We start from the raw sequence: 23,768 nt of genomic DNA on the forward strand, positions 1-23,768 counted from the left end.
TGCAGTTTTAGGCCTTAACATATGTAAATTTGAGTTCTGCACCATGCAAAAAAAGAAATGACTAACTCCATTTAGCCCCAAAAGTCCCCAGGGTCTTTATATATTTACATTTGAGTTCAGTACCATGCAAAACTGCTAAATACTTATACAGAAAATTTTGGACAAATATCGTAAAATAGTTCCAAAAATGGAGTGTTTTTATTAGAGTTATCGCGAAGTATAGACAAACAAAATTATATAGAAATCAATTACAACTTTTCAGAAAGTTTTAAAAATCCAAGGCAACAATTTTTTAATAAGCACAAAAGTGTCAATTTTAACCATTTTAACCCGAAAGGCACCCCTTGGGGGGGGGGCAACCGGAGTTTTCCTGGAAAATCTGTTCTGTTACTTTTTTACTCATATCATGTTTAATGTTTGTGCAGAATTTCAAAAAAATTCCAAGGGGTAGTTATTGAGTAAAGTGCGGACAGACGAACGGACAAGGATGAATTTATAGGTCCACCCTTCCTTTGTCGGAGAATCAAAATCAAGCAAATACAATTTGTAGTATTCGGATTGTTCAAGCTAGTTTTTTTTTTATATAGGATGTTATTCTTAAATCTAAATGATCCAAATGATACAAGTTATCAATACCCATCTAAAGATTCTAAACACACAAAGCAAATACAATTACTTTGAACTCGAGAACATTTATGAAACGCTTGTGTCTATATGCATGTTATGTGTTACGAATTATATTTTTTGTTTTGTATTACTTATGTTTTTGTGTCATATATTATGTTATGTGTTACCTTTCTGCGTTACTTTCTGTTATTTTATTCAATTTTAGACAAAGTAACATTGGTTACAACAATAGAACTACTGTTTCGATCAAAGTATTGGTCTCGTCAGGTAACCCATACCTCCGGTTGGCTTGAAGGCAAATTCTAAAATAAATATAAACTGAGAGAGCTTTATTTCTTAGTTAAATTTTAAAATTTCGATTTAGGGAAACAGAATTTTATGTATAATATATAACATACTAACAGAATACTGATCCCAAAATGAGCAGTCTGTTAATCTCTATAAAATTGGGTATGTTTATATGTTTAGATATTCTAATGTATAGGATTCACACCTAAATGAATTAATCATTATGAATTTTGGAAACATTTTATCGGTGTAAGAAGTTAAACTTTGGACTATTTTTAGTTCATTTGTTTCATACAAATTTTTTTTTTTTTTTTTTTTTTTTTTTTTTTTTTTTACACAGTGATCACCACTTATCAAGGCCCGGAAGCCACTCAGGGATAAGGGTTATTGCAAGTACATTACGTTAGTGTGGAGATTTGATGAAGTGTTTACTTAAGGGGGCGGTTCATTAGGAATTTGTTAACGTTGGACTTGAACACATCCAAGTTGTAGTCCGGTGGGAAGCAGGCAGACGGAACAGAGTTCCACAGGCGTGCAGTTCTAAGAAAGAAGCTTTGTTCATGGAATCCGCGTTTTGATTTAGGCACAGATATAGAGTGGGGAAAATTTTTCACTGTGGATTCAGCTAGACGGGTGTTTTTCATGAAAGATTGGCGAGGGGGGACCAGAGATTGGAGTTCAGATGAGCACCTGCCATGGAAATAACGATAAAACAAGGATAGGCTCGCAACGTCTCTTCTGTGGGAGAGAGGTTGTAGGGTAGAGAAAAGGGCATCCCCCACTAAGCCACGAAGTCTATTTTGTACTCTGTCAAGGCAGGATAGGCTGTTTTTAGAAGCTCCTGCCCAGATATGGCAACAGTATTCCATCCTTGGACGTACTTGGCTTTTATATAGATAGAGAATTGCATCAGTAGTGAGATATCTTCTGGAGCGGTAGGATCCCACCATCTTTCCAGCGACCTTGGCAACAGACTTGATGTACGTGTTCCATTTCAGATCAGGAGTAAAGGTCAAGCCCAGAAGCTTGTCAAAACACGGGGCCTCACCCAGACGAGAGCCATCCATCACAATTGATGCCAGATGGGGATCAGAGCGTTGATGATATAAGGATAGGACTTTGGTTTTGGATGCATTAAAGGTAACCAGCCACATCTTCCCCCACTGAACCACACGCTCTCGAGATCAGAGGAGAGAGAATCAGAGAGAACTTTGTCATTTACAGCCTTTGATGTGTTGCCGTAGATGGTCGTGTCATCAGCATAGATGTCAACGAATGATTTAAGAATGTGTTTAGGGAGGTCATTGATGTAGATCAGGAAGAGAGTTGGGCCCAGGATTGACCCCTGAGGGACTCCAGCATTTATATTGCAGGCCTCCGATTTTTGTCCATCTACCACTACTCTAATGAGCCTATCGGAGAGAAATGATTTAATGGGAATAAAATTAAGATACTTCCAATTTTTGTGAAATTTTAGACGTTAATTAATAAATATTCCTCTGAGTAGGTTGGACGATTTAATTTATAACATACTAACAGAATACTGATCCCAAAAAGAATAGTCTGTTAAATAAAAAAGGCAAATTCAATTTTTTCTTTCGTTCAGATATTTTTAAGGTAATTTTCAGGATCTATTTCCTTCCTTTGCATTATATAGATTACTAGCGGTGGGTACCCGGCGTTGCCCGGGTTTTTAGATGAGTGTATGGTTGAGGGATGGTAAAATGAAAACAAAGCGAAGTAATAACCCTGTTTAAATATTCTAAAAAAAACAATGTTAAAACTATCAAGAAAAAAACCGTGAAAAAAAAAAAGTTTTTAATGAAAGATCCGGCGGTGCCCGGGTGTTTGAAAAATCCCCAAAAAGTTTGATTGCTCGAACTAGAATCATTGAAGCAGAAGCGCAAAAAAAAAAAAAATTAAAAAAAAACCCCAAAAAACGCACTATTTATGCCGTTTTTTTGTTCGATTCCAAACCGGTGTTTCATCGTACTGTTCCTTGTGAACGCATCCAATGTGGTGTAAATGGGGAGCGAGGAAAGGAGGAATCTAATAGAGAGAAAAGATGTTACAACTTCCATTGAAAGTAACCGATTTTGGCAGGAACTCTCACCAGCAAAAATATAGGAATGTACGGTTATCGAGGAAGTGTAAGGGTAATAGGGCTATAGCACAGCTCAGATCCTGTGTTGCAGTTTGTGCACATTACATTTGCATGTAATGTCTTGATTTTTAATCCTATTAAGGTCAAACTCACGGGGAAAAAATAGGTTCAGTTTATTAATATAGAAGATAGATAGAAGAAGATAGAAGATAGAAGAAGATAGAAGATAGAAGAAGATAGAAGAAGATAGAAGATAGAAGAAGATAGAAGATAGAAGAAGATAGAAGATAGAAGATAGAAGAAGATAGAAGATAGAAGAAGATAGAAGAAGATAGAAGAAGATAGAAGATAGAAAAGATAGAAGAAGAAGAAGAAGAAGATAGAAAAGATAGAAGAAGAAGAAGAAGATAGAAGAAGAAGAAGAAGATAGAAAAGATAGAAGAAGAAGAAGAAGAAGAAGAAGATAGAAAAGATAGAAGAAGAAGAAGAAGAAGAAGAAGATAGAAAAGATAGAAGAAGAAGAAGATAGAAAAGATAGAAGAAGAAGAAGAAGATAGAAAAGATAGAAGAAGAAGAAGAAGATAGAAAAGATAGAAGAAGAAGAAGAAGATAGAAAAGATAGAAGAAGAAGAAGAAGATAGAAAAGATAGAAGAAGAAGAAGAAGATAGAAAAGATAGAAGAAGAAGAAGAAGATAGAAAAGATAGAAGAAGAAGAAGAAGATAGAAAAGATAGAAGAAGAAGAAGAAGATAGAAAAGATAGAAGAAGAAGAAGAAGATAGAAAAGATAGAAGAAGAAGAAGAAGATAGAAAAGATAGAAGAAGAAGAAGAAGATAGAAAAGATAGAAGAAGAAGATAGAAAAGATAGAAGAAGAAGATAGAAAAGATAGAAGAAGAAGATAGAAAAGATAGAAGAAGAAGATAGAAAAGATAGAAGAAGAAGATAGAAAAGATAGAAGAAGAAGATAGAAAAGATAGAAGAAGAAGATAGAAAAGATAGAAGAAGAAGATAGAAAAGATAGAAGAAGAAGATAGAAAAGATAGAAGAAGAAGATAGAAAAGATAGAAGAAGGAAGAAGAAGATAGAAAAGATAGAAGAAGAAGATAGAAAAGATAGAAGAAGAAGATAGAAAAGATAGAAGAAGAAGATAGAAAAGATAGAAGAAGAAGATAGAAAAGATAGAAGAAGAAGATAGAAAAGATAGAAGAAGAAGATAGAAAAGATCGAAGAAGAAGATAGAAAAGATCGAAGAAGAAGATAGAAAAGATCGAAGAAGAAGATAGAAAAGATCGAAGAAGAAGATAGAAAAGATCGAAGAAGAAGAAGAAGATAGAAAAGATAGAAGAAGAAGAAGAAGAAGATAGAAAAGATAGAAGAAGAAGAAGAGATAGAAAAGATAGAAGAAGAAGAAGAAGATAGAAAAGATAGAAGAAGAAGAAGAAGAAGATAGAAAAGATAGAAGAAGAAGAAGAAGAAGATAGAAAAGATAGAAGAAGAAGAAGAAGAAGATAGAAAAGATAGAAGAAGAAGAAGAAGATAGAAAAGATAGAAGAAGAAGAAGAAGATAGAAAAGATAGAAGAAGAAGAAGAAGATAGAAAAGATAGAAGAAGAAGAAGAAGATAGAAAAGATAGAAGAAGAAGAAGAAGATAGAAAAGATAGAAGAAGAAGAAGAAGATAGAAAAGATAGAAGAAGAAAAGAGATAGAAAAGATAGAAGAAGAAGAAGAAGATAGAAAAGATAGAAGAAAAGATAGAAAAGATAGAAGAAGAAGAAAGATAGAAGAAGAAAGATAGAAGAAGAAGAAGAAAAGATAGGAAAGATAGAAGAAGAAGAAGAAGAAGAGAAAGATAGAAGAAGAAGAAAGAAGATAGAAAAGATAGAAGAAGAAGAAGAAGATAGAAAGATAGAAGAAGAAGAAGAATAGAAAGATAGAAAGAAGAAGAAGAAGAAGAAGATAGAAAGAGAAGAAGAAGAAGAAGATAGAAAAGATAGAAGAAGAAGAAGAAGATAGAAAGATAGAAAAGAAAGAAGAATAGAAAGATAGAAAAGAAAGAAGAAAGAAGATAGAAAAGATAGAAAAGAAAAGAAGAAGATAGAAAGGAAGAAAGAAGAAGTAGAAAAGAAGAAGAAGAAGATAGAAAAGATAGAAAAGAAGAAGAAGATAGAAAAGATAGAAAAGAAGAAGAAGATAGAAAAGATAGAAGAAGAAGAAGAAAGAAGAAGATAGAAAAGATAGAAGAAGAAGAAGAAGAAAGAAAGAAAGAAGAAGAAGAAGAAAGAAGAAGATAGAAAGAAGAAGAAGATAGAAAAGATAGAAAAGAAGAAGATAGAAAAGATAGAGAAGAAGAAGATAGAAAAGATAGAAGAGAAGAAGATAGAAAAGATAGAAGAAGAAGATAGAAAGATAGAAGAAGAAAGATAGAAAAGATAGAAAGAAGAGAGATAGAAAAGATAGAAGAAGAAGATAGAAAAGATAGAAGAAGAAGATAGAAAAGATAGAAGAAGAAAGATAGAAAAGATAGAAGAAGAAGATAGAAAAGATAGAAGAAGAAGATAGAAAAGATAGAAGAAGAAGATAGAAAAGATAGAAGAAGAAGATAGAAAAGATAGAAGAAGAAGATAGAAAAGATAGAAGAAGAAGATAGAAAAGATAGAAGAAGAAGATAGAAAAGATAGAAGAAGAAGATAGAAAAGATAGAAGAAGAAGATAGAAAAGATAGAAGAAGAAGATAGAAAAGATAGAAGAAGAAGATAGAAAAGATAGAAGAAGAAGATAGAAAAGATAGAAGAAGAAGATAGAAAAGATAGAAGAAGGAGATAGAAAAGATAGAAGAAGGAAAGATAGAAAAGATAGAAGAAGGAGATAGAAAAGATAGAAGAAGGAAGATAGAAAAGATAGAAGAAGGAGATAGAAAACATAGAAGAAGGAGATAGAAAACATAGAAGAAGGAGATAGAAAACATAGAAGAAGGAGATAGAAAACATAGAAGAAGGAGATAGAAAACATAGAAGAAGGAGATAGAAAACATAGAAGAAGGAGATAGAAAACATAGAAGAAGGAGATAGAAAACATAGAAGAAGGAGATAGAAAACATAGAAGAAGGAGATAGAAAACATAGAAGAAGGAGATAGAAAACATAGAAGAAGGAGATAGAAAACATAGAAGAAGGAGATAGAAAACATAGAAGAAGGAGATAGAAAACATAGAAGAAGGAGATAGAAAACATAGAAGAAGGAGATAGAAAACATAGAAGAAGATAGAAAACATAGAAGAAGAAGATAGAAAAGATAGAAGAAGAAGATAGAAAAGATAGAAGAAGAAGATAGAAAAGATAGAAGAAGAAGATAGAAAACATAGAAGAAGAAGATAGAAAAGATAGAAGAAGAAGATAGAAAAGATAGAAGAAGAAGATAGAAAAGATAGAAGGAAGAAGATAGAAAAGAAAGAGAATAGATAGAGAAAAGAAGATGAGTATTAAAAATATTTCCCTAATATCAAAGCAAGCAAAATTATTTACCTTGTGTCTCACATGTCACTTCAACCTTTTCTCCTTCGTTCACAGTCAAACGATTGTTGCTTGGACGGGGCTCCACAACACCCCGTTCTTTCCACTGTTAAATGAGAATTTTTAAAAGAAAATTTTAAAATGAAATTTATTCATAGAAAACAAGTACAGTCTAATTACATGCGAGTCTATACATAAATGTAACTGTCTAAATTAAGCGTTTTTGTTTGTTTTTACAAGAGAGTCACCACTTATCAAGGCTCGAAGACCACTAGAGGATAAGAATAAATGAATATAAGGTAGTAGTGTAGTATTTGTTAACTAACAGAACCTGTGAAATTCCACAGCAAACTCTTTCATATGTAATATATTGATGTTGGCATTCTGTGGATTTTCAATGTAAATGGAGACGCCCTGATATTATTGTAGCTCTTGTTAAAACTGCAAAAGTATTTACCTAAGCAAGCAGGGACGTCTGGCGTAGCCCGGTCATAAAATACGCTTAAATATATTTTCATTTATGCAGATTTCGTATATATTATAGAGTCAATTTTCTTTCGATTCTTATTAGAAAGTTATGATTCAAAAAATAAAAAAAGATATCCATATTACTTGGATGCATAAGCTTGAATCGAAACCAAAACTTAAGAAAAAAAAAATATATTTTAAAGTTTTGGTTTCGGTTATAAATGATGGCACTCAAGTCATCTATTTTTTTTTTTTTTTATAAATAATTTATATAACTGGAGTTCCTTCAGCTATAATCGAAACCGAAACTTATATAGAATTCTGGGTAAAAATATTTATAAAAAAAATAAAGTTGAGTGCCGTCAGCTATAATCGAAACGGAAACCAAAACTTGAATTCTTGGTAAAATTATTACTAGAAATGGAAGGTCATAACAGTTAAACGACAGTGACTCGGAAGAAAAAAGATGTAAGCGTGATACACAAAATAACATACACGCTATCGTATCAATATATAGATGGTGTAAGTTGGATAGAATTTGATTATTTAAGGGGTCGGTTTAACAAGAACTTGTTTACATTGAATTTAAAGGCTACGATATTGTAGTCGGTTGGGAAGCAGGCCAGAGGAACAGTATTTTGCAGGCAGGTAGTTATAGGAAAGAAGCTTTGTTCCTGGAATCTGCGTTTAGATTTAGGCACCGATAGAGAATGGGGGAAATTGTTGATAGTGGTTGTAGCTAGTCGAGTGATTTTTGTGAAGTGGAGGCCATAAATTGGAGCTCAGATGAGCACTTGCCATGAAAATAACGATAGAGAAGAGACAGGTTCGCCACATATCTTCTGTGGTAAAGAGGTTGCAGGGAAAAGAAAAGGCATCACCTACTAGGTTTTGAAGCCGGTTTTGAACTATCAAGGCAGGATAGGATGCGCCGAACATCTTCTGCCTCGATGTGGCAATAGTACTCCATTTTAAGACTTACTTGGCTCTTAGATAGATCGAACATTGCATTGGCAGTGAGATACCTACTGCAGCGATAGAATGATCCAATCATTTTTCCAGAGGTCTTGGCAATAAATTTGATGCACGTGTTTCATTTCAGATCAGGAGTAAAAGTCAGTCTAGAAGTTTAAGACATGGTGCTTCCCCAAGATGAGAGCCATTCATTTCAATTTTTTTAAATTTTAAACGGCTTCATTCAATATATTTAATTAGAAAAATATTTCTTAATACAATTAGTATCGGTTTCACAGAAGTCCTAATTTAAAAAAAAAAAAAAAAAAAAAGAAATAATTTGATAAAACCTATACGCTTTTTAGTTTCCCATATTTATTCATAAATTTAAAAAATATATAAAAAACAATCTTAAAGTTAAACAACCAGTTTCTCCAGGAAATACAAATTTCATTTCAGGTCAAAAAAAAAAAAAAAAAAAAAAAAAAAATTACTTTGGGGTAAACTTCTTACTTGGTCTTCAATAAGTTGCGATCCAGATATAAATTACAACCTTAAACAAAATTCCAAACAAAACACTCTGTGAACCCTCTCTCAACAAATAAATGGAAGCAGAAGTTCTTGGTTTCTTCAAGTTTCCCAGGCAACGCGGAGATACTGGTATTGCTAGTTTATACACACACACACACACACACACAAAATGGTGCATATGTAGTAGTATGCATATAAATTTTTTTAAAATTGAGAGGGGAGAAATAAAAATCAGAGTTAACAATGACATTTATAAAATTGTTACGTAACTATCATATATTACAATATTTCGATTAGACATAGATACCAGTGTTTTTAGAGTTACGGGAAATCTTGCCGATTAGGCTGATGAATACCACGTTAACTCTGTCCATCATGGCCAATAACTCCATTAACTGATAATGTGATATTATTTAGTCATGGTTATACTATCAAAAATCAATTGAAGTAACGATTACATTTGGTATCCGAGTTTCAAGTAGGTTTTATTGTGAAACCGAACTTATCGATTAAAGATCAAACTAAGGTGTAGGGTCCATCGAAATAATTTACACACACACATTATATATATATATATATATATATATATATATATATATATATACATACGTACATGTATACAGACATGTACATATAAATACATACATAAATCACCCATTTTTTCATCAAATCGATTGATTCCCTGGTATAATTGGGAACACACCACGATGTACTTGGGGGAAACTTCACATGCCTTTCCACAGTGACTTATTCCACAATACATTGTACTCTACATTGCATTATAAAGAGACTACGGTTGTATTTATGAAATTACTTTTATATAATAACTTAAATTACGGTTTAAGATGCAAAAGTCAAGTATCATGGTTGGGTTGTGTTCCAAATAGAAAAAATCATTTTGAACGCACACCTGTCTTATCAAAGAACCTATTGTTGATTTTAAACGCTGGGCCCTTCTGTTTGTGTGGTGATAAAACCTCTCAAATTCCCTTGTAATGTTAGGCTGTATAAAAGTTTTAACTTTGGTGAAAATCGGACTTGTTTTAATGTATTCTTATTATCGATTTTCGATGCTTATCGGAGATATTCCGATACAAAACTATCTAAGAACACTCGCATACACTAAGCACATTTGTGTGAAATTTGATAAAAATCGGTCCGGCCATTTTCGAGTCCATAGGGAACGAACTCACAGACACAAAGTGCCTTTTATATAGAGAGTATGAGAGAGCAAGAGATGAATTTCTGTATGTATGCATGTGTGTGTGGGGAAGGTAAATAGAACTGACTTGCAAAGCTGTTTATAATTTAGAAAGATTATTGTTTTTAATTAAAAAGATTACGTTAACTTATATTTGGAATAAGCGATTAGAAAAGACAATCAAAATTTGCCCACACCGTACATCATTCTCAACTATCTTATAATGTTCATCATCCAACTGACAATCTCGCAAACCTTATCCTCGAATGGCTTTTGATTTTGGTAAGTTGGGACTCATTAATATAGAAAACACACAAAAGACATAATCGATAAAAGAAATAGAGTGTAAATTTCTTACCAATAAGTTCTACTCTTTCCTGTACTCGTCCGCCTTCGTTCTCGGCAACGCACGTATAATATTTCGCGTCCTGGGCAGTAACGCTATTTATTTCTAACACAGCAACAGATTGTGGTGTATTGATGCGAGGACTGCTATCAAAATCGAGACTATGTCGTGTCGGATACTGCCAGTAGACATTTGGAGGAGGATCACCCTCGGCTATACACTCTACACGTACATGATCTCCAACCTTCACACGAATTTGACGTGGGTACAAGATAATCTTTGGTGGGCCTACCAATTTCAAACACAAAAGAAAAAGCGCATTAATATTTATAAAAAAATGCAATACTATTGAACATTTTAGCACATATAAAAATACAGTAAGATAGTGGATCAAGGAGCATTGTCAGCAATGTATTTCTGGGACTACGAGAAGTTGGGATCTCATAAAAGTGGTGGCACCACACATTTGTATATTATTGTGAAAGATATACGAGATTGCATTTTTTAAAATTCACCAACTATGACAATCAGGCTTTATTAAGATGTATTCCAATTCCTGCTGTAGCTGTTCATTTGTACCTGAAATAATAATAACTGCCAGTCATCTCATAAGATGTACAACAATAACATGCTGAATTTTTCAATTTTAAATGCCTGTACAAAAACGTCCAGAAACTTATTGAAGGCACCTCGTATTTATAATTTGCGACTGAAAAATGTATTGAAATAATTAGTTTCCATTTCAATCACGTAAATTATTTCCATTTGAAAGAACACACACTCAAGCCGGATTATTTTCTTCTCTTCACTAACGACGAGACGTTCGCCTTTCACATAAGCAACGGCAGTCCTTCTTTCTTCCCTCCCCCCCCCCAACAACAAAACACACATGAACGAGATAGCGTCCAAAAACAAAAGTTTCAAGAAAAAATCTGTCTCCTTTTATTCTTCTATTTTGGATTCCAACAGCGCCTGAATATGCATAATCGCACTTGCCTCGTATCTAAATAATTCTAGGTTCTCATGCCAACGGTTTCTTACAGCGGGCACATGCTAACCATGGTCACTCATTTGTCTTTCCACACCGTTACCACAAACTGGTAGGTTTTCAGAAGAATAGGTTTTAAATCAAATTAATAGATTTGAATATCTGTTAAATCAACAAGTACAAAAGTAAAATATTGTTTTTTTGCTGACGCATGTTTCCACATCTAAATTTTTTTCTTTTTTTGTACTATGTTTCTAAGTTTTTGAGATGGGAGATTGATAATTCATATTATTTGAATTACTTGGATTAATGTTACCTTTCATGTTATTTTAACAACTTTTCGGTCAATGTAATCTTCACCGTCTTCAGGTGTATCTTGTTAAACTCAAGAATCTTTCCGTCGTACTCATGAATCTGCATGAAATTTAAAACATGGGAATGGCAAGCTCTTGTTCCGTTAGCTATGATTGGGCAGAAGTTTTAAATAATTCACAGTTGTATTTTGAATGCCATCCACACTGAAAATTTAACCTTCAACCTCCAGTAGAGTGCAACTTACAAATTTTATCTCTAAAATTTATACTAGAGATGTCTGCATGTGGCATAATGGATAAACTATTTAGTAAAATTCAGTCGTAAGTTACATTACTATGTGTTGGTTGTTTGTTTTTGTTTTACGGCATATCAACCTTTTTCGGGTTATTTAATGCCGAATCCAAAGATTTTGAAGAAAATTTTTTTTAATAAAATATATTTCTTGTTTTCAAGTCGGTTTCCATTTAACCCATAGTTGGGATCCTAACAGGTACTACCACTCCGGGTCAGAGTGGACCTGGGAACAGTGGTAATTAAAGGGTGGCTCCACACTCCCCAAAGCCTGTAAATTGGGGCCTCACCATCGGATATAGTTTAAGGTCATATCCAGGACCGGGCATTACTATGGGAGTTAAAGGTCTAATCCTCAGTGCAGGTGAATTCCTTAAGATTTCTATTCTATCATAGCTGATGCAACAAGAGCATGCTAGAGTGCTCTATTCGAAATTCCATGTAGATTTCCGAGATCCCAGAGTTCGATCAGATACACCTGAAGAAAATCAGATTACATAGGTCGAATCGTCTCTTTTTGTTCTATTTTTACAAGTTTTTTTAGTTCTTTTTTTTACTTAGTTTGTCATAGGCTTTAATTTTTTAAAATTAATTTTATGCTTTAATTCACAAGCATATCAAAATCTACGAATATGGATAGGGAGTCAATCCAAGGAGGGGAGTAAATCTGGCAGAAACATGGAGTACCCATTCCTCGAATTGCCAAGGTTTGCACTCAATTAGAAGAGACAAAAAAATTACAATTTAATAAAATTAAAAAAAAAAATAAATTACTTACCAGTAACAACCAGAGTGGCAGTGGCAGTGATTGTACCAACAACGTTGGTTGCGGAACAAATATATTCACCCTGGTCTGCAGAAGTAACACCCGTGAATCTGAGGACACCATTATCCATAATTTGAGCTTGACTTGTCAGTGCTTCATTACCCGCTCTGAAAATTATAAGGGCAAAAAACTTTTGATATCTTTATTTATATAAAGTTATATAAGTCGCATTCCTGTCTGTCTGTTCACAATTTGGTTAATACATACAAATGGTAAACTGTTTCACAAATAGATTTTCATACTGAAAACGGACTATTATATACATTTTATTCCTGCATGATTTTCATATATACTATTTATTCAAAATGAACATTCAAGAGGTTATCTCGTTTGCATATTAAAGAAAACCTGTTTTCATAATTAGCTCAAAATTTTTAATGGAAATTAGTCATAGAATTGTTTTAAACATTCTATTTAGAAATATTATGTTAAGTTGATTTATTTAACTTATTTTTAATTTGATTTACATATAATTCGATATTTTTAATTGTTAGTTATAACCAACATCAGCTGAGTTTAAAAACGGAAATAAGTTTTTATTTAACACGAGTTACTTTCCTTTAAGCTATGAGATTTTATTTTTCTGTTTGAATTTCATGGATGAAGATGATTATGTTTAATGCTTACAAAAATCCAAAATGTGCCAATTTTCAGGAAAATCGTAACAACTTATATTTTGCGTATCTCAAAATGTATGTGACTAAGCCTTCTGCCAGGCAGTGTTTTTCTTTTAACTGGCAATGTCTGGTATGTACAGCTAATGTGTGTGTGTGTGAGTGTATATATATATATATATATATATATATATATAAAAAATTCAAATTTTCAAATTGAATAATTGTGTAAAGTTAAAGCGAATATTAGATATTTATAGGACAATCCTAACCAAATGAAAAAGCTCAATATTCGAAATTGAGCATTGATATAAAAAAATCAATTAAAACTCTGTAAATTAGAATTTACAAAAATTGATTATTCAACAAAGAACACAAGTTGAAAACTTAAAATTTTCTTATTACATAGAGTTTCAAAGAATGGCTCTTATCCTTAGAGGAAGAATAGTAAGCAAAATAATAATCATAGGTAAGCTATAATTTTGCTGGTTAGCACAGAAATTGAAAACTACAAATTATGAGAAAAGTCATATTTGTATAAAAGTTAATAATAATGCAGAAATTCAGGTGTTAAAAGGATATTTCAAATGAAGTCCAGGTTCGGTGAAGAAAAAGTTGAAAAATTTGGTACAATCCCCCCCCCCCAAAAAAAATATTGATTGGTTAGATGTAGATATAAAGTGAAATAGTCTTATAGTAATTGTAATAATCCAAGTGGTCGATCGGTAAACATGAGCAAATCCTACATGTGGTAGACGACTTTATCGTGAAAAAGTTACTCTTGCTCTCACTGAGAGAAAAAAGGTACCCATTCCTTCCTATAGGCTAAGAAATTTAAAATGAATTATGCTAAAAACTAAAAGCAGGAAATTATATATATTAAATACTATTGTAGAATGACAAAACAAATAATATAAAACAACAAAAATATATTTTATCAAATCAAAACTTGAGATATATTTTTGAGTGCTAGCATAGGTTATCGATCGTGCTATCTTTAGATATGGTTTTTAAGTTAAAAATAATCACGCGTTATCTCCCTCTTAAAAAGGCTTTTCAGAAACAGAGTCCAGGCTTGCAAATCTTCGTAATTTCCACAAATTCCCAATAACTGTTTAACAATGATTTTCTTTGCGACATAAACTAATAGAAACCTCATTTAATTCATTTTGGGTAGAACATTTGTCTGGAATACATAATACATAAAGAAAAACAAATTCCAAAAAATAACAAAAAGGTTTCATCATTTACCTTGTCCAAGTGAGAGTTGGGGATGGTATTCCTGCAGTAAGTCGGCATTGGAATAGTGCGCCACCACCAGCAGAAATTGTCTGAGATTCTTTCGGATACATATCAATTCTTGGCAATTCTCGTCCTATAAATTTAAAAAAAAAAAAAAAAAAATAGTGCATTATAGTTTCTATATTTCTATAGATAATTGAATATATTTACTCATAATTTATAACACACTAGGGTACAAAATTTATGACATAATATTTTATAATCATTGCTTAAAAAAAAAAAAAAAAAAAAAAATCAACACCAATAAATATCCTGTACATAGATTCCAAAAATTCTTAATCTAATGGAATTTGTTAAAATCTTTCGGCAAAATGTTGTCATATATATATAATCTTAAGTCTTACTTCCCCAGAATTAAAATTAGAGCACACAAAGACATCAGAGTATCTAGTATAGCATATATAGTTGTATACAAAAAATCTTGCAGGTTTCTACTCTTTGGTTTACCATTCTTGTATGTTTTACATGCTGACATGTGTTGGACGGCTTTTAGAAACTGATTTCCAAACTAACCTATTCCTGGCCAGGTTTTTATTGATACCTTTTTCTTTTTAATCAATCCTTATCACTTCCTCTCACGTTTATCTGTGTCTTACCCTGCCAACTAACTCTGCTACTTCAATTGTTCTACATCTACTAACCTAAAACTCATTAATTCTTTCAATGTGACCAAACCAACAAAGTTTCCTGTTTTGCGCACACATTTCCCTATACTGTCCAGATTTAATCTTCCTCTAAAATAATCAGTCCATCTTTAAGACCTATATTGCACATTCCTTGTATCATTCTCAAATAATTTCTCTCCATGCAACACATGTCTTCAATCCTCACTGGCCATATTTATTTTTTATTTCGGAATTTGTGAGCTTCAGTGCACAGGCATACATTGCACATGCGCGCAGGTAGCATGATACATAGATTAGTCAGAGATGGATCGCTTGATGAGTTAATTGCAAATTACAGCTAATTAAAATGAAAGTCTATTTGAAGCATAACTCCATCCATAAACTGAGGAATATGTGTAGATTACATTCTAAAGAAGCTGATAATATATATAATGAAATATTCATGATGAGTGTCAGCATCATCAGTTTTATTTTACTTTGATTTTCACTTCTACATTATCAAATTTTGCATCCAAATCTTCTCACGAGGGGGGGGGAGGATAAACATGTGATTTTCTTGTCTTGCGTCTTTCATCAATTGCATTCTTTTCTGATGAAACTTATGTCATGATGTCAGATGAAAGAAGTCTCAGAAGGTTATTTTATTAGCTCTTTTTTTTTACTATTTTAAAATAAGAGGTTAAAGATATAATACTACTAACGTTCGACTTCTACGATGACCGACGCCTGTACGGTGCCAGCGATATTAGAAGCTTTACAGATGTAGACTCCACGATCTTCTATCATTGTTTCAGTGATTCGCAAGATATTGCCATTTATCTGAAAAAAAAAAAAAAAAGTTTTTATCATTTGCATAATAATAAACAAATTGGAGGGGACGAGATGGAGGAACTGACAAACAATCTATTTGGAATCCTTACGAAATTATTCATTAACTGTTCTTTATATAAGTAATTGAAAAAAAATGTGTTGATTACCTAATGGTTAGAACTGCTAAGTGTCAATAAATAAAGTTTTGATCCCAGCAAGAAGCACTTGCCTGCCTAGCCATATTAAAAAGCTGTGATACAGTGAAATCAGTCTGCAGATGACTACATACGCTTAACACTCATACGGGGTATGAGTATCATGGCAAGTGAAATCGCAAAACACCATTAGCAATAATGTAAAGCTCTTTGTAAAAATTAATGGAGCACTCTTCTGTGACTGATAATGTTTATGTAAACATTGAGATATTATTTTCTTGTGACTTGTATCCGAATGAATAGAATTTCCAACTTTTGATAAAACTGTTCAGTATCATTCTTGGCTTGAAGTGCTTGCCTTTCTCGCCATACTAAAGAACTGTAACACAGCAAAAGAATGTCTGCGGATGACTAAACACACAGACATATATACACACACACACACACACACACATGTACAGAACAGTTCTGCATCACTTTCATGTTCCTTCCAATAATTAAAATCAAGTTATAATCCTACTAAACCTTATATCTACAATTCTGATTTTTTTAATAAAATCCATTAGATTTTCATTCTAAAAAAAAAAAAAAAAATCAATAAAATTTAATGCTTAAGCTTAAGGAGTGTTAAAAAGAAAATGAAATTCACCAACAAAATGAAATAATATTATTTGTATTACTAGATTACTATTATCAATTTGGTCATTATATTAACATTTTAGCTTATAAAAACTTTTTTTAGTTGTATCTGCAGAAGAAAAATCGGGAATATGATGAGAATAGTCTAAATTATAAAAATTTGAAAACCAATATTTCTAAACTTCCAGAACTCAAATTAATGGATTGCATAAACGATGCAAGCAATTATAAACAGATAAAAAAACTCACCTGGTGATTCCTTGAAAGGTCTCCACGGGCTTTTGACCAGGTGATTGTTGGTGTGGGTTCTCCAGTTACAATACAACGCAAAGTTCCAGTTGTCTTTTGGGATATGGTTACAACACCATCAGGTTCAATTCTGGCAGTTGGACGAACTCCTAAGAACAGAAAATAACCGTGATGAGTATCATAATGGTCAATTATTATGACGACACAAATAGACGACACAAACAATTAACCAATGAGAATACAGATAATTCGTTCACTCCCTTTTTTATTATAATGGTTATACGTCATACATACAGTGCACATATCCTCAGATGGCTATATAACACGATCAGTGATCAATGTTTTATGCTATGCGTAAATTAGGACTCTCTGCGCATGGTGTCATATCCTGACATGTGAGCTCTAATTTCTTATATTAGTAAGAACAAACGGTGTGTGAATGGTCTCCCTCTGGTACTGCATGTGAGATGACGCCATAAAAAATAGTGAAGAAATGATGACTGGGAGAAGTGTGAAAGGCCAACGTTGCCTTCACATTTTCACCAAATTTCAGAAAAATCTAATGGATGGGGCAAAAAGTGTAATTTTTTTCAATTTTGGGGCATTTGTGGCCCCTTTTGAGCTCTTGGAAACACCGAATCCCAGTGAAAATGGGCAAACGGTGCAGTTTCACGCCTTAAGACATGTATATTTGAATTCAGCACCATGGAAAACCACTATATAGACATATCAAGTCTTTTAGTAATATGTAAAAAGAACTCCAAAAAGGAATTTTTTTTAGCCCTAAAAGTTTTAGAGGGATGCTAACCAGAATTTTGCCAGGGTCACCCATACTAAATTTATATTAAGAACAATGGCCTCCACATTTTGGCCAATTGTCAGGAAAATCTACTGGATGGATCAAACGCTATGAGGAAAAAAAGTGTCACTTTTGGCCATTTTGGGACATTTTTGACCTCTTTTGAACCCCTGGGGACGCCAAATCGTAGTGTAAATGGATAACGGTGCAGTTTTAGGCCTTAACACATGTATATTTGAGTTGACCCCTGTGAAAAACCACTATATAGTCAAACATATCAAGTTTTTGTTGAGAAATATGAAAAAAGAGCCACAAAATGGGGCGTCTTTTAGCACTAAAAGTCCCCGGCGAAGAACACCAGAATTTTGCCAGGGTCATCTATACTGGAGTTATATTAAGAACAATGAGCTCCACATTTTGAAAAATCTAATGGATGGATCAAAAGTTATGGGGCAAAATGTGTCATTTTTGGCTATTTTAGGGCATTTTTACCTATTGAGCCCCTATGGATGCAACGGAAATTTTTGCATCTAATGAAATACAATTTGTGGCAAAATTTCAGGAAAAACTAATGGATGGTTATCTGGCAATCGTCCGGACTAACAGACACACGGACGCCACTGAAAACATAGATCCCTCTCTGATAAATCGGGAGACCAATAAGAATTTAGAGAAAGCAGGAACTGATTCTACTTACCAACTGGTTGTGTACTAATTGTAACAACTGCTCTGTTTGTTCCAGTAGATCCTGTCTGGGTGGTACCCGTGCAGATATAGACACCAGAATCAGATGGTTTTGCACTGTCAATAACAAGGACTCCATTTCTCTGAGTGGATCCTGCAAAGAGAACAATCAAGTTTTAAAAAAGCAACATTAAATCATAAAATTGAAGAATGTTTGAAATTCAATCCGAACTGTTAACACTGAGTAATGAGACACTGAAAAGTTAAATTTATAATGATAATAATCGACTTGTTGCCTCAATCAAAAATAATACGACTCACAATCGCTGGACGTTTTCTCTGGCTTGGTTCCTTATCCTTTCTTCGACTCTCTTGAGTAGATTTCAGAAATTAAATAATCTCAATTTTTTTTAACCAATGAGAATACAGATAATTCATTCACTCTCTTTTCTTACTGGTGTAATAACCGGTTATTTTATTTGTCTTAAATTATGTGTTTGATCTTCACTAATAACCTAAGATTTCGATATTTTCTTGATTTTCAAATTACATGACAGGCAAAGACAGACTACTTTATGGTGAGAATGAGGTCAATCAGGGTCACTTCAGTTGTTTGAGGTCCTGGATATGACCTTAAACTATATCCAAATGGTGACACCCCAGCTTGCAGGCTCTGAGGAGTGTAGAGCCACCCTTTAATTGCCATTGCTCCAGGTCCACTCTGACCCGGAGTGGTAGTACCTGTTAGGGTTCCAACTATGGGTTAAATAGAAATCGACTTGCAAAAAACAAATATTTTATTAAAAAAAATTTTCTTCAAAATCACCGGATTCGGCATTAAATAACCTAAAAAGGATTGGTATGCCATAAAACAACGAACCAATCCGATTCAGTTGTTTGATCCAGAGTCAGGATCATTGTGTCCATCACAGAAATATCACATTACTGTGTAAGAAACAGATGAAATGGTCAATAATAAAAGACTCGCTCTCTTCTAATTATCAATGGAATTGTATATTTTCGTAAAATTTTAATAGATCTAGAAGGAAAGTTAGTTAAGAAAAAGCTACCCAAAACAGGAAGTCTTACAGAGTTATATGAGGAAGAATCCAACTCCTTTGTTGTCCAAAAAAGGAGGTGTGATCTCTATCTTGTTCGACTATATCATCGACTGAATCTTAGAGAAAAGCTTGGCTGGCATTGCTGGTGTCAGGGTGTTGTTCTCTCACCGATCTCAATTTTGCTGATGACGTCGTGATCCTTGGCGAGTTACACATGGCCAAAATAGTTTGAATGAGAATCAATGCTTCTAAGATGAAGATTCTCTCTGGCAACTTCCCCCCACTTGACTGAGTGGCTATAAACTCGATGGTGAAGCTGTGGAAGAGTTTGAAAGTTTCAAATACCTTGGTGCCAATTTTACAGCCATTGGTCAAGCAAAAGACAAAATCATCCATATCAACCTGGCTAGAGCAATCGCCATCTATCTTTAAAAACGACTGCGGTCTCGCTAGGAGATAAGACATTCCATGAAGTTGTGGATCTACGTGGCCATGGTCAGAAAAATTCTTCTCTATGTATGTGATACCTGGCCACTCTGCAGAGAGGATCTTCATAAACTTTGATCATTACTGTCTTCACCGTATCTTGAGCAATTGCCTCTCCAACTGGATACCTAACTCGACCATACACGCTAGATGTAACATCCTTGCCCTGGAAAAAACTCTGTTGAGAAGGAGACTGATGGTTTGGCCATGTATTGCGCTGGCCGGGGAGGTGGGTGAGTTCGTCCATTAATTAGTGGCACCCAATGCACTCACTGGTTGGAAGAAGCGCCAAGGTGGTAGTAGTTTACATCAAGAAAGAAAATCAGGAAATGTATTAAGTATTTTTGACTATCAGATTTTATTACTGTAGTAAATTTTTTCTGGTTGAAAATCTTTCTGGTGTAGGAGATTGCAGACTATTTGATACCCTTCGATTCCTAATGCATGCTAATAAACTGTTGGCGGTCTCTGGCTATTTTCTAGAGTGTTAAATTTGACTCATATTCATGTTTAAGAACTTCTAATCTGTGTTTTGGCATCCACCACTGTGCAAATATGAGACATTTGAAGTCATTACCACTTAATTCCGATAATTTCATCTTGGAGTGTTTATTTACTATGCTTTTAAAAGTTTTTCTATCAATGACGACTTTAATTTCATCCTTCCTTATTGTTGAGCCTTTATACTGTGCACTCCCTCTGTCATGTGATTATGTTAATATATCACCTTAATTGCAATGTTAACTGTTATACCGGTCTTCCTTGAACAGAGGAATTTACACCGATTAGCACTATAAATAGCGCTAATAATTCCAACACCGGTGAGAGAGATGCGACTGCTCTTCAACTGCTTGCCGAGTGCCCAGCAGATATCCACGCTTTCCTATCTTTGTACATTATTGTTAATACACTTGTTCCTTAACTGAGCCTCGACTTGATTGTTCTTATTTCTACTGTTGTTCTACGACACAACACACACACACACACACACACACAAACATATATATTAGCCGAATCTTGACTTGATTGTTCTTATTTTCACTGTTGTTCCATGACACATGGACATTGGAAAATAAAACATACCTACAACATAATTTGCATAGTTTGTCACTTATACAAAATAGGACATTAAGAAACCACAGGACTCTAACAAACATAACGGATCTTATAAGAATAAAACTCCAAAGCACTCACATACATTTAAAAAAGGTACCTCACTTTAAGATTTAATCCTCAAAAAAACTTCAAGAGCTAAGATCCAAATATATACTTTGATTCAGCATCTTCAAACATAAGAACCTTCGTATACATTTCAAGTTCCAGTGCTGCTTAAAACATTTCAATATCAACGACCATCACAATCAAATTTCAGGACCCTCACACCTGTCAGATTTTAGGGCAGCCTACCCTTGCCGAACCTCAACCGTAACCATTGCAAGTTTTGATTAATTTTAGTTTCACTTTGCTTGTACTTCTCACCTATAGGAAGTTGTCCACCTTGTTTGGTCCAAACCAGGTTAACCAATTGTCCGTTTTCTCGAACCGAGCAAACCAGTTCAATATGTTTACCGACAGACGTCACGATCGATTGCTGACGAATAATTATCTCAAGAGTTGGAGAATCTGTAAAAGAAAAAACCACAAAAGTTAAAATAAAAGAAAATTTGAACAAGATTTTCATATTCATTTATTCTGGGTGTTGGAATTACCTACTCAATAATAAAAGCTAAGGATATGGATGAATATAATAATAAGATTTTTGACTCTTATATAGGTAGAGAATCGCATTAGGAGTGAGATACTTAAAACGATTGGCAAAAATTTTAGATGCCATATTAACAAAAAAAAAAAAAAAAAAAAAAAAAAAAATGACTAAATATTTATTTTTACTAACCTCCGGTGACATACATAAGTGTGCGCAATTTGGTTGTACCCATCGAGTTTGTAGCTACGCAATAATATTCGGATTCGTGCAGTTTAGTGACCATTGGGAAACTGAGTTCACCATCTCTTACATATGCACCAACACCAACAGGTTCATTTTCACCTTTGTACCAGGTAATGGTTGGTCTGGGATTGCCAGTTGCAGTACAGATGAATTTGGCGGCTTGCCCAATGGAGACGCTTTGATAACGGGGTTCAATTTGTACAACAGGTGGTGAAGTGGTGGCTGAAATAGAAACAAACAAGATATAATCATGAGTGTATAAAATAAATTATGAAATAAATCCATATATAAGTAAAAATAAGTATATTCATATCAATATTTGCAGTGTTCGTTTGTGCATCAAAAAGAGGTGCTAGTCGTGTCCAGAGTGATTGAGATTCATCTAACAACTTCATCTTATTGTCGATATTCTCATTATCGTAAAGTACGTATAAATTCAATTTTTCATATAGATTTTTACAAGCAGATACTCAACTCCTGGATAGACTTTATGATTGGCTAAGATGTATCCATGCGACCAATTGAAATTGAAAATTTAATACAATCAGTACCAAGCATCTAAATCAATAAAATATTAAATGATTTAAGCTAAGTGGTCGACTATAATTGAGAGTGATCCAAAGGCTCCCTTTTCATTAGCTTCTACACCAAATGTATGCTCCTCAGGGCCCAACTGTGGTGAATAGGTCATGCTATCAGCATAGAAGAATACTACATGCTAAGGCACTTGTACGGAGAACTTCAGAAAGAAAAGAGAAACTACGGTGGGCCAAAAAATGCTATGAAGATGAAGTTAAAACCAATCTACAGTGCTGCAAACTTAAACCAAAGGAATTGGAAGACTGTACCAGTGATTGATAAACTGGCGACCCGTCATCTACAAAGCCAATGTTATTTTTGAGGATGCTCGTCGCCAGTAGCTCTCTGCTATCAGAGATCAATGCCGCAGAACATTGACAGCAGTGATACACACTACGGACTTTCGATGCTCCTACTGTCCCAGATCCTGAGCCTCCAGCCACCTCTAAAAACACAGATGAGTTGCCAAAACTAAACGTCTGCATTGAACACGACGAATTACCAATAAAACACTCCATTCCACTTGGCCTTGATTCTCCTCTTATAGTGCTGAATATTTAGCAAGTACCATTTTTAAGTCTTTAGTATGACTCGACCGAGGATTTAACCCTGGTCTCACACTATCGAACACTCTTACCATTATGCCGAATGGGCCAGTTTAATGATTTACAGACTTATGAAAATACAATTATAACAGCGTATCGTCAAATAATGCTCTTCAGAAAAAGAAAAAGATACATTCCTATTAGCATCTATTTTATAAGTAAAAATTTTCAATCTATTGGTTAATCACTTATAAACTCCAAAACTATTAAGCAGTTGCACCATATATAGCATGAAGCACCAATGGCATGTTGGATTTGCAGCACTAGAAAACATACTGCTACTACCTATACTATTACTACAAACAATAAACACTCACAGCCTCCAAAGAGATTGGAGAGAATTGCACAAAATAAAGCAAGAAGAACCAATATGTCATAATTTCAAAATTAAAATACTATTACTACTAAGGATAATTTTAAATACTTATATTAAAAAAAAAAATTATTAAAATTGTTGCAGGTGTGGCATAAACAGATCAGCTTTACTAGAAGTAACGTTCGGTTTTACATGTTGGCATATATATTATCTTTTTTTTTATTATTGGAATCCTTTGAGATGAGTAATTTGTGTATTTGTTATCCTCATCTACATATTTGTTGTTTTATCACGTTTCGAGTTTGGCTACTAATACATTTGGCTATCTTGTTGCGGTTAATCACCTGAAGGCCAGAAGATGAGTTAGCCAAAACGTGGTGAAACGACAACAACTATGAAGATAAGAATAACAATTCGCAATATAAATAAATGCTGACACGTGTTGGA

The 23,768-nt window shown here is 33.6% G+C and overlaps 1 protein-coding gene across 1 annotated transcript in view; it reads right to left on the minus strand.

Moving 5' to 3' along the window:
- The window catches only part of LOC145261202 (uncharacterized), a 751,089-nt gene that overhangs the window by 14,053 nt on the left and 713,268 nt on the right, over window positions 1-23,768 (minus strand). Inside the window, exons 125-133 of the mRNA XM_080119542.1 lie at window positions 21,768-22,043; window positions 21,353-21,496; window positions 18,340-18,480; window positions 16,844-16,992; window positions 15,692-15,809; window positions 14,314-14,437; window positions 12,401-12,555; window positions 10,041-10,316; window positions 6,541-6,634 (exon numbers count right to left, since the gene is read on the minus strand). Of these exons, the coding sequence (XP_079975668.1) occupies window positions 6,561-6,634; window positions 10,041-10,316; window positions 12,401-12,555; window positions 14,314-14,437; window positions 15,692-15,809; window positions 16,844-16,992; window positions 18,340-18,480; window positions 21,353-21,496; window positions 21,768-22,043 (1,457 nt within the window). The 3' untranslated portion in view covers window positions 6,541-6,560. The remainder of the gene's footprint in view (window positions 1-6,540; window positions 6,635-10,040; window positions 10,317-12,400; window positions 12,556-14,313; window positions 14,438-15,691; window positions 15,810-16,843; window positions 16,993-18,339; window positions 18,481-21,352; window positions 21,497-21,767; window positions 22,044-23,768) is intronic.

Source organism: Euprymna scolopes, chromosome 37 (assembly GCF_053919585.1).
Source record: "Euprymna scolopes isolate OS-2025 chromosome 37, ASM5391958v1, whole genome shotgun sequence".
NCBI classification, from domain to species: Eukaryota; Metazoa; Mollusca; class Cephalopoda; order Sepiida; family Sepiolidae; genus Euprymna; species Euprymna scolopes.